Here is a 12830-nt window from a genome sequence, read left to right on the forward strand (position 1 = left end):
GAAAAGAACACCATAACACAAGATGTTTAATGAGGAAACCTGGTGTGGGAAAAACCTCGGTGGGATTTGTGACCCACAATATTCACTTACTGGCCAATAAGAGAATATTACTTACAATAGGGGCCTGCACATGCAAGAAGGCCAACTGCCTCGAGCTCACTGTTCAATAAGAAGTCACACTGACTTACAATGAGGATTTACACAAATCCAATATTTTGTACTGCTTTACAATAGCATCTTCAATGCCAGATTTAGTACCGGTTCTTGTTCTATTCTTTACATATACCCTTGACCTACAATTCGCACATTAAGTCTGCCTTATAATTTATTTATTGCTTTCTATCCATATCCTACAAATGCCTACAATGATCTCTTTTATATACAAGAGTCATTTTACAATTTGCCAAGTCGGCTTACAATGATAAACAAAATATTACATATCAAAAATCCTGTCGGCCTCTGTGCCAGTATACATGTTTTCTTTCTGTGCCGGTGTACATCTTCTATGCCAGTGCCAGTGTAGATTGATTTTGTTGATGCCGGAGCACTGTTTTGTTTGAGTAATGCTTTGCCGATATAATGTCTTGCCGGTGCCATAGGATTGCAAGGTTGCCTGTGTAATACTTTGCCAGTATAATGTCTTGCCGGTGCCATAGGATTGCAATGTTGCCATCAATGACAAAACCTTCAATCACACACAATGTCTCATTGGAGTGTCCATATGCCAACAATCTCCCCCTTTGGCATTGATGGCAACACTCATGAGAAATTTCAAAAAGATATCCAAAAATGTGAGAGCTCCCCTTGAGCATGTGATCCCTGTGTTTTGAATTTTCTCATCTACTACTCCCCCTTTGGCATCAATGACAAAGGTTATTAGATTTTGTAGTTGTACCAATTCATAACCTCAACCTTGTAGTTGGGTAGTTATTATCTGAATAATATCTCCCAAAATTAAGTTTATACCATCCATAAACTTATTGCTCTCCTTTATTGCTATCTCAGTTCTGTATACTGTACCGGTGAGATGCTGCAAGTGCTCTGCCGGTGTTTTGCTACCCTGTGTTGGTGCCTCTGAGATTTCCTTACGCAGAGATGCTAAATAGTCCAATCTTGGACTTAGTTTAGATCTCAAAATTTTTGCCTTGTTTATTATTTTCTCTTTTTCTCTTTCTAATTTGAGCAATTCTTCCTCAAAATTTGTTATCTTTTCCTCAAAAACTGATAATGTATCGGGTGAGTTAACAAAATTATCAGCAAGTTTATTGACCTCTTCTTGTACCTTGCTCATCTTTTTGTCTACATCCGTGGTCAAAAATTTTATCTTATAGGTGTCTTTGTACAGAGTTTTGTACTCTTTCAATAAATTGCACAGTTCCGGTAGAAGTGTGTCAAATTCCCTGTTACACTTCTTTATTCCTTCCTCAAAGAATTTCTGTTTATCTTTTTCTACACTTTCCTTTACAGTTTCTACCTTTGTTTGCTCAAAATTTCTAGAAATATATTTACAAAGTGTATCCAACTGGCCTAAAGAATCTTTGTTGGCTATATTACAATTGGGAGCTATTGATTTCAAAACTGGAATTGAATCATCTATCGCTTTATAGGCTTGTGAGCTATAACCAGTTATTTTCTTGATAGATTCGAGCAATACCTCTGTTACATTTGATGGTGACCCAATAAACTAAGTGCCGGTGGAAGTGACCATGCTGGTATTGACCTCTGGTAGGTCTGTTTGTGTCTCCATCTCTTTAAGCACAATTTTTCCTGCATCATTTCTTACCGGTGGCATCTGTTCTAGAGCCTTTAGCTCTGTTTGTGTTCCCGATTCCATCTTTTTCTCTGAATCTACTGCTGGTTGCTCTTTGTTTCCTATTACCGGTTGCTCTTTGTTATCAGATTTATCTGTGGTATCCTTATCTACCACTATGTTGATTTTTTGAGTATCAACATTCACAGTATATAGGACTTCAGGATTAGGATTATTATCCTCTGTGTCCATGCTCTCAGCTACTGGTTGATCTTCTGCAGTTGTTGTTTTTACCGGTGGAGTATTTAAAGGAGGTGGGGGTAAGTTGTCTCTAATCTTGATACTTGGTGGTCCACCAACTTTACCTTTCCCTTTGTCCTTTTGATATACCAGAATGGGCTTGGGATTCCTATATTCTTCTTGTTTTTATTTTTCAACCAAGAATTTGTCCCAACCATCTTCTGTTTCATTTGAAACTTCAGTAACTCTACCTGCCATTAGTGATATTTGCCGGTGTGCAGTGGAAAAAACTGTCCGGTTGGCCTGAGCTATCAAATCATCAATTTCCTTAGGTGAGTTGATCGGGTATACTGCAAGTAATTTTTCTATTTTAATTTTCTTATCCAACTCAACTATTCCTTGCCTTCTGGCCTCAAGTCTTTTATATAATTCATCAGGAATTTCATTTAGGACTTGCATCAAAAACTTTTTATACATGTCCATGTGTAATATAACACTTTCCTCAACTTGTCCTTTCTCATCATTTGATAGGGTGTCATAGATTTTCCCTATGTTTTTCAATTTACCTTCCTCTGTGATCTCATTCAGTAATATGTCAAAAGGGGCCAAGTCAGTGTTTGTCTTCCTCTTCTTTTTGGGGGTTAGCTTTTTCTTAGGTGTGGCTTTCTTGACTGGAGACCTTACAACTTGTTGCTTTTGTCTTGTCCTTCTAGGTGAAGGAGTGGATATCAGTGAGGGGTCTCTTTTCCTAACAACTCTTTTGAAAGTTGTTGGCATATCTCCTTCTGAGGAGGTATCTACCGGTGATAGATGAGTTTTAGGCTGTTGGGCTGCCAACTCTTCTTCTGTTATGCCGGTTTTCTTTAATACATCATCTTTTATGGCTTTTGCTTGCCTGGTTCCTTTCCTCATAGATGCCTCAACTTTCTTTACTCACTTTTTAGATTGAATTTGACTTTCGATGGTCTCAGCACTACCAAATACTTCTTCCTTTGGTTCATTGGGGGCTTCCAGAAGTGCTTTGGCATAAGTTTCCACTATGTGGTCATCTGTTTCATACCCCAACTCTGTAACCCAGATTGTTCTTGGGATGACTGCTTCCATCCAGATCTCATCCTTTTTTATTACAAAGCATATATCATCCTTGTATTTGTTGACAATTTCCTGTGATAGTTTGATCCTCTTATTCATTTTGACCTTTAGTGCTTGAAAATACTCATTGATATTCTTTTCTTTGTTTTCTCCCATGTTGTTGAATAAGTCAGACAATTGTTTTCCTACCGGTATGTCAAATCCAAAATCCTTGTTGCCTATACCGGGAGCCTGTTTGGTTATATGTAGCATTAAGCATACAAGTAAATTTCCAAATCTAAAGGTTCCTTTCTTATCCTTCTTGATTTTTGCCAAATTGTCAATTAACTCATCTTTTAACCATTCACAGATATCAATTTTCACATTGTCCTTAACCATGTCATAAGCACTCTTTATGCATAAAATGGAAATAGAGTTAAGCCTATTTGCGTGAGTTGCTTTGTAACCAGTTAATTTCATTACTAGGTCATTGGAGACCTTCTTGGTTTTGTCGGGTCTGGTACTGGTGGAAGGTAACCCTGTTACTGCTTTCACAGCTACCTTTGTAATTTTATGCACTGAATCAAGCCAAAAGAATGAGCCATGTACCCTGCTAAGAACTATCCTAACCACTTCCTTGGGAAATTCAGGAATGCAGAGGATTTCAGTGAATCCTAGGGTTTCAACAATTTTATGTTCAGGTTTCACATTTCCGGCATTGTCACATATAACAGATTTATACATGTTTTTGATTTCTTCATCACCTAATTCCTCTATGTTGCAATGAATATACATTCTAGGGTCTTCTGCATCAACAACACCCTTTGGAATTTGGGAAAAAGCACCCGTGTTGTCATCTTTCTTAGCTACGTCGGGAACTAGCTGAAACACAGGCCTAGGTTGTTTTATAACCTCGACTATTGTAGGGTTTGCTATGAATTTAGGTGCAGAGGAGGATGCCATGATGATAAATACCTTTTTTTGCCTTTGGATGGATTGATTGCTGAAGTGCTTTGCCTCTTTGCTCGGAAATCTTCACGCTCTCTGAAAGTTTGAATTCACGGTGAAATGAAATGGAGCCAAAAACCTTATTTTATAAAGTCTTTTCTGTTACCTACCACATTAATTGTTTGCCAGCAATGTATTAACTCAACTTTATTTGCCAGTAATGAAGGATTTTCAACTTCTTTTCTCTAACCGATGGAATAATAGCACATGTGTCATTAAATTGCCAAACCCTCAAGATAATTTTCTTCAATTTGATGAAGAACATCCTGCCGGTGGACCATTGCTCTGTCCTGCTGGTGGAGCATCATATTGTCCTGCCGATGAAGCATTTGTTGGTTCTACTGGTGGAGGAGTAACCCCAATATTTAGATCACCTTTTCTAATCCATTGCTTTGAAAATTCTTGCTTAACCTCTTTAACCTTTTCTTTACCTTTTAAGCTAGTACTTTTGTTATCTACCGGTGTACCTTTACTTCTACAGAATTTAGCAATATGACCAATCTTGTTACATGCACAACAAGTTACATTATTTTTCTGAATAGCTTTTCCATAACCTATGCCGGTTTGTGTTCTGCATTTATTTGATAAATGACCAAATCTTTCACAAACATAACATCTTACATTCATTCTGCAATTTTCAGAGTTATGACCAATTTTGTTGCATTTGGTGCATTGACCGGTGGGAGGATTGATGTTCTGATAATTCCTAGATCTACATTCATTTTCCCTATGACCATATTTATTACAGTTAAAACATTTTCCATTGAATTTGTAAGTATTAGAGGGTCTTACCAGTTTGCTTTGATCCTGGGTATTTGCAGTACCAGAGCTTTCTCCAACTTCAAATCCAACTCCAGAAGTGTCACCTTTGGGTTTTTGATTCTTCAATAAGGTACCAAGTTCTTCTGAGCTTTTCTTGAATTTTTCTTTGTGTTGATTTGCAGTTTTCAATTCCCTTTCGAAGATCCCTTTTTGTCTCATTAGTTCATTCGAGTCATTTTGAGTATGCATCAGATCTGTCTTCAACATATCATTTTCATAGCTAAGTCTTGTGTTCTCATTTGCTGCATCACTTAGTCTTCTGGTCAATTCTTCTTCATTCTTCTTTCTGTCCTCAATCTCTTTGCAGAATCTCATAGTCATATCCTGCATTTCATTTTTTGTTGTCATGATCTCTTGTTTCAGTTTTCTTATCATATCATTTAGTGATTCCTTTTCATCATTTTCATTTTGCAATTTTTCACAAAGTTCTCTTCTCTTGTTTCTTGTAACAGTAAGATTTTCTTGAAGTGCCTGAATAATGTCCTGAGCTGCTTTTAAATCATCTTCTAATTTGATATTTTTCAACTTCTCTGCATCATAGTCAGTAAGAGCTCCTTCAAGTTGCTTCATCAGATTTTCCATCTTTATCAGTGTCAAGATCTTCCTCAAGCTGTTAGGCTTCTGAAAATAGAGGACCAGGCTCTGATACCAATTGTTAGGGTTCCCACAGATATTGAGAGGGGGGGGTGAATCAGTATCTGACTGGTAATGAAATTTTCTTGAAACTGAATATGCAGAATATAAAGTAACAATATACCAGTATGCAAGAATTAATGCAAATAACAGAATCAAAAGCATTCACATGAAAAGAACACCATAACACAAGATGTTTAACGAGGAAACCCAGTGTGGGAAAAACCTCGGTGGGATTTGAGACCCACAATATTCACTTATTGGCCAATAAGAGAATATTACTTACAATAGGGGCCTGCACATGCAGGAAGGCCAATTGCCTAGAGCTCCCTACTCAATAGGAAGTCACACTGACTTACAATGAGGATTTACACAAATCCAATATTCTGTACTACTTTACAATAGCATCTTCAATGCCAGATTCAGTACCGGTTCTTGCTCTGTTCTTTACATATACCCTTGACCTATAATTCACACATTAGGTCTGCCTTATAATTTATTTATTGCTTTCTATCCATATCCTACAAATGCCTACAATGATCTCTTTTATATACAAGAGTCATTTTACAATTTGCCAAGTCGGCTTACAATGATAAACAAAATATTACATTTCAAAAATCCTGTCGGCCTCTATGCTGGTATACATATTTCCTTCTGTGCCGATGTACATCTTCTATGTCGGTGCCGGTGTAGATTGATTTTGTTGATGCCGGAGCACTGCTTGGTTTGAGTAATGCTTTGCCGGTATAATGTCTTGCTAGTGCCATAGGATTGCAAGGTTGCCTGTGTAATGCTTTGCCGATATAATGTCTTGTCGGTACCATAGGATTGCAAGGTTGCCTGTGTAATGCTTTGCATTACACATTGTCTCATTGGAGTGTCCATATGCCAACAATTACACATTGCATAGATAAAGTAAAATGTCAGTACATAGCAATAATCCATAAAATGCCATAAATCACAAGTACTAATATACTGCAAATAAATTATACATCTCATCTCCAGTTAAAGCATAATGTTATAAAAATTTGAATAATATATCATGGTAATGTATCCACTGAAAACAACCAATAATAAAATATGAGTCTAATGAGTTCTAACTAGTAGGGGTACTACATGATAGGTATTTCATGTTGATTATTGATGACTATTCTAGAATATTGTGGGTGACTTTTCTAAGGGAGAAGTATGAATCTTTTGAGAAATTCAAGATCTTTAAAGCAAAGGTTGAAACAAAAACTGGATTGAAAATCAAATGTCTAAGATCAAATCATGGCGGTGAAATATTTAACAGTTACTATGAGACAAATGGAATCAGGAGACCACCTCAGACTCCTCAACAGAATGGAGTAGTGGAAAGAAAGAACAAAACCATTTTGGATGCATCAAGATGTATGATGATGGAAGCCAAATTTCCTCATATCTACTGGAGAGAATCAATGAGTAAAATAGTCTACACATTCAATAGAGTTCACATCAAAGGTGAAACCGGTAAGACCCCTTATGAACTATGGTTTGGACATACACCTACTATTAAATATTTCAGAATTTTTGGAAGTAAATTCTATATCAAAAGAGATGATTCAATTGGTAAGTTTGATCCTAGATGTGGTGAAGGGATTTTTCTTGGGTATTCAATTCAAAGAAAAGTATATAGATGTTATCACAAAAGATTGCAGAAAATTGTGGAAAGTGCTAATGTGAAAGTGGATGAACAGTACAAAAATAATTCTATATCATATGACAGGGAACTGATAGTGGAAATGCTCATAACTGAACCGACAATACCTCAACCAGTATACAGAACTAAAACAGTTACACTGGCACAATCTAAAAATTCAACTGTGACTGATGATCAGAGCAGTGAACCTGAAGTTCAGAAGACACCAAGGTATGTAAGATTAAATCATTCTGAAGATCAAATTATTGGAGATAGGAAAGAGGGAGTAATGACAAAATGAAAATTAGCAAATGAAGAGGTATGTCTTATTTCTCAAGTTGAACCAACAACTATTATTGAATCTTGTAAGGATAAACATTGGTTAAAAGCTATGGAAGATGAATTAGACCAGATAGAGAAAAATGAGACTTGGTCTTTAGTTCCTCCGCCTAAAAATAAGAATGTTATTGGAACTAAATGGGTTTTTAGGAATAAAATAAATGAGGATGGTCAAGTTGTAAGAAACAATGCTAGATTGGTTTGTAAAGGATATTCTCAAATGGAAGGAATTGATTATGGTGAGACATTTGCACCTGTAGCTAGAATTGAAGCTGTTAGACTACTTCTTGCCTATGCATCTTTCAAAAACTATAAGGTTTATCAAATGGATGTTAAGTGTGCATTTTTGAATGGTGAGTTTGAGGAAGAAGTTTACATTGAACAACCTAATGGATTTTCATTGATAGATGATAAATATATGGTTTGCAGATTGAAGAAAGCTCTATATGGATTGAAACAAGCTCTTAGAGCTTGGTATGCAAGGTTGGATAAATATCTTTTGAAGCTTGGTTTTACTAAAGGCAGTGCTGATAGTAATTTATATTATAAGATCACTGATAATGATATTCTTATTATTGAAGTATTTGTTAATGATATCATTTTTGGAGGAGAAGATAAATTGTGCATGAAATTTTCTAACAACATAAAGAATGAATTTGAAATGTCCATGATTGGTGAGATGAGATTTTTCTTAAGTTTGCAGATTACTCAAATTAACAAAGGCATTTTTATTTGTCAAACTATGTATCTGAGGGAGTTGTTGAATAAGTTTGGTATGGATAATTCCAAACTGGTAAGTACCCCTATGGTGACAAGTGAGAAACTATCTATCAAGGATACTTCTATATTGGTAAATCTGACAAGGTATAAGTCTATGATTGGTGGTGTGTTATATCTGACTCAGAATAGACCTGATATTATGAATTCAATAAGTATTGTTTCAAGATATCAAATTAATCCTAAATAAAATCATGAATGTGCGGTAAAGAGGATATTCCGGTATTTGCAAGGAACAACAGAATATGGTTTATGGTATTCTAAAAATGATGATTTCACTTTATGTGCATATATTGACTCAAAATGGGCAAGAGATACTGATGACAGGAAGCACACTTTTTGTGGAGCTTTCTTTCTTGGAAAGAAACTGGTTTCATGGATCAACAAAAAACAGTCATGCATTTCTTTATCTACTACAGAAGCTGAGTATGTTGCAGCATCAACTAATTGCACTCAAGTCGTGTGGATGAAGCAAATGTTGAAGGATATCGGGGTAAATTATAGTGAACCGGTAGTTATCTACTGTGATAACTCTGCAACTATTGACATGTCTAAGAATCTGGTATTTCACTCTAAGACTAAGCATATTTCAATAAAGTATAACTTTCTGAAGGACAAGGTAGAAGCAAGGGAAGTCAAATTGATTAATGTGAACACTAAAGAACATATTGCAGATATATTCACTAAATCACTGTCTAAGGAATCATTTGAGTATTTGAGAGATAGGTTAGGGGTTTTTGCTCCTTTGACAGAAACTTGATTGATGCAGTTTGTCATCAGTCCGACATGCATTACTAGAGACATTATTCATTTCGGCACTGATGAGTGGTGCTACTACTCAGGGGGAGTAGTTAGCTTTGAGATTCAGAGGTTTACATTATTGCTTTGATATTTTTGTCATATTTTTGGCATTGATGTCAAAGGGGGAGTGATAGTGATATGAAAAATCATTCAAAGATATCATTCACAGGGGGAGAGCTATTGATATTTAGGAGATTGTTGGTTGTTTTCCATAGGGGGAGACTTATTTGGCACTTCTTGGTACTTAGATGTTTTTTACATCTAGTGTTTCCATCAATGCCAAAGGGGGAGATTGTTGGCATTATGGATGAATTGATTATGTGTTACATTGATGTTTTGTCATTGATGTCAACACTAGCTGATATGGATGGTTACCGATAGACAGGTTTTGGTTAACGGTAGAAGATCTTGTGTTAGCGACAGAAGAGATTATCTGTTGGACACTTCATGCATGTTTGGATCAGTGAAGTATGTTTGATTTCATGTGTTATATGCTCCATGAGCATGTTTTGGTAAACCCTTACCGACATTGGTTTAAGGCTCTACTGGCAGAGGTTTCACTAAGGAATCTTGACAAAATGTGTAATTGGTGTTGGTGTAGCTTCTACATGGATTTCAGGATGCTGAAGATGTTCTTTGATCCCGCTTCAACTTCTTGAAGACATTTCTTTGGCGTGGTGGACCCGAATAGGTCCGGTACCTATCTAGGTTATGGACCCGTATCATGCTAACGTGTACTCTACATGTTACCGGGATGTTTCGAGATGATTTATGGATTTGTTATTATTGTTTTGGTCTTAAGACGACATGGAATATCATTGTAATATGGAACTATGTAATGATCTTATTGTAATATCTCTTAGGTGGCCGACCTAGTTGGCTGTGAGGTTGAGGCACCAACTCCAACATTTGAATGATCGCAAACAAAAGTGGGTAAGTTACAAGCATATGGATTTGACATAAAGCATATGTAAGGAAATCAAAATATTATGGTTTATGCTCTTTCTTGAAATCCTACTCTATGTTATCTTTCCACTATTGCTATTGATTTAGGAGAATATGTCTCATTCAGAGTTTGTGTTGGAGTTGATTGTAGAAGTTTATAGAATTTAGTGTAGTTTTTTGCAAGGTTCTTAGGTGTTTTTTGTGTGGAGCGATTTCTATGTATTTGGTGCTATATTATTTTCTATTGTAAGTGTTTTATAATAGTGCTCTCCTATTCATGAGGGTTTTCAAGTCATCTCTTTCAAATTATGGTAAGTAATTTGTATTTTGGTTCCAAAATTGGCATTGAAAATATCCAATTTTGTTATAGTTTGTGTGATTTTAAGTTTAATTTTCTATAAATGTTGATTTTTCTATTCTCGTTTCCATATGTAAGCCCTTTCTATCAAAATATAGATCAAAAAACCAACTTTCTAATTTTTGTTGTGAAGATCTTGTTAGTTGTTTGTATAAATTGATATTTGTGCTCATTCTCTTCTTAGTAAACCATCACATTGAGAATATGTATAAGATGATGCTTTTGAATGATTAATAATTGGGTTAAATTGCTTTGATAATGAAAATATCATAAATTAATTAAATTTTCCAACATTCTTGAAAAACCCAAAACTTCTTGGAACAAAATTGTCAAATTTGACTTGATTTCTAAGTTCAAATTGAAATTAGAATTTGAATATATAAAACAATTTTTAGATTTATAATATTAGTTTATTAGAGTTTTTACATAAATATAATTTTTAATACTTAATTAGTCTTACTTTACAATAATCCAAATCTAAAATTAATTAGTATATTAACCTATTTTAATCCTATATTATCTTGCTCTTAAGACTTGAAGATACACACTAATTTGTTTTCTAGATAGGAACACATTTATAACCTTGTCCTCTTAGTCAAAAGATCTTTCTGTATTTTTGATCCACCTCTTTTAAATAATTGAAAGTATTATCGGTTTCGTTAAATATAGAATACTTTGAACCAATCAGCAATAATATTATACTGCAAGATAAGCCTTAAGTCATTAATTCATTGTGAAATCAATAAATTAAATCTCATTTGCATCATCGCCTCAAAATCTACATAGCAAATACTATACTCTCTATTTTTCGTCCATATTTGTTAACTGACAATAGAGATTGACTAATGACTAAGAATATTTCATACTTTCCTCTTAAACACCAACTTAATCTCCCCAAATTGCTTCTCAACATCACCCACTTTCAAATACATTGTACACATGTACCAAAGAGTAAGGATGCACAATAGATAACCATGCCAGAGGAACAAAACCACAGTAGAACCTATCTAGTGGTAGAGACTAGAGAGAACATTCTAAACAGATATATAAAAATATATGTAATGTTGATCCAGTCTCAAAAAACAATTCACATAAAAACATCAATTATCAACTATCCAATAACAACAAACAACATCTTAATCCTCTCTTTTATCGTCAAATCCATTCAGCTCTTTATTTAAATAATTACTCACCGAAATTACAACATTAAACTAAAGCAAATTACTTTATTTCACTGTATACACTAAATCTCTCAATAAAGAATGATGGGACCTGCATTGCATGGTCAATGTGATTTCTTGCACAGCAAATAATGCCACCACCCATTTCCACTAAGGAATTTAATACTCTCAAGATTTTTGTACTTTTCTCATTACCAGATTAGTGCTGTATTACTTTCCACTTAATTATTAATACCCAATCCATTCATTCCAACAGTAGAGGCAACACAATGGAAAAAAGTTACAAAACAGTGTCTTGTAATTGTAATCTTATATCATGCCCATATTTTATCCTGAAACCATATACACTGAAAGCATCATATAAACAACGATAATATACAGACCAAACTGATAAATCTTTTCAATCCTGTACATATTATTAACCTTGATTGCTTGAATCTTTATTTTATGATCTTCTGTACACATAAAAATAATCTGAGAAAATTGTAAGAGAAACCAGAAGAATAGTACAATGAAGCTAGGGTTTTCTTCACCATCATCTGCTAACTTCTTTTCATGTTGCGGCAGGCACAGAAGTGGGCTTGGCAATGAAAGTAGGGTTTTGTTCACCAGCCATGATAACAATCACTCTCTCCTCTTTATCATCCTCTGAAGAATATAACACATTCTTCATCATTTCATTCTTCTGACTAGAATTTGCATCACTTCTGCTATTATCATTATTATTATCATCCCCAGAAGTGTCTGGATCTTTCCAGGAGGAGTAAGCTAGAATGATCAAAGCAATGACTATGAGAACAATCATGCACACCATTCCTCCCATCAAATATGGGACTGGCCAGCGCCATACTGAAGAATGGATGTAATTATGAGAAGCTGTAATGTTTCTCATACTTCTTTTCTATGCTTTCTAATCCAATTCCTTCAATTCACCACTGCATTCTTACCCAATGTGTGATATATATAACCCTAAAGTATACACTCATCAATTACTTGTAATGTCTTGTCCTATACTCAAAGGACAGCCATAAATAAATAAAATATGAATAAAGAAATGCACACTATATTCTTTGGAGTAGGTGGTGGATATGCAACTTTATGTTGATGCAAACGATTAGGCCAATCTGCCTCCTTATTTCTGCTTTAATGATGATGATCTTAGACTTATCTATGCTTTACAAATGGCAATTTTTTGTGGGGTATGGTGTGGTCATCTGCAAGCCATTAAAATGGTTGGGTCTTTTT

The 12830-nt window shown here is 35.0% G+C and overlaps 1 protein-coding gene across 1 annotated transcript; it reads right to left on the reverse strand.

Annotated features, from left to right (window-relative positions):
* Positions 1–12138: 12138 nt before the first annotated feature.
* Positions 12139–12477, reverse strand: LOC131033484 (protein GLUTAMINE DUMPER 1). Its single transcript, XM_057964721.1, has one exon. The coding sequence runs from the start codon at positions 12475–12477 to the stop codon at positions 12139–12141; it is 339 nt and encodes a 112-aa protein (XP_057820704.1).
* Positions 12478–12830: the final 353 nt, after the last annotated feature.

The sequence above is a fragment of the Cryptomeria japonica genome, chromosome 9 (genome assembly GCF_030272615.1).
Source record: "Cryptomeria japonica chromosome 9, Sugi_1.0, whole genome shotgun sequence".
Taxonomy (NCBI): Eukaryota; Viridiplantae; Streptophyta; class Pinopsida; order Cupressales; family Cupressaceae; genus Cryptomeria; species Cryptomeria japonica.

Coding starts and splice junctions, on each gene's coding strand:
- LOC131033484 (XM_057964721.1), bottom strand. CDS start 12,477: ATGAGAAACATTACAGCTTCTCATAATTACATCCATTCTTCAGTATGG.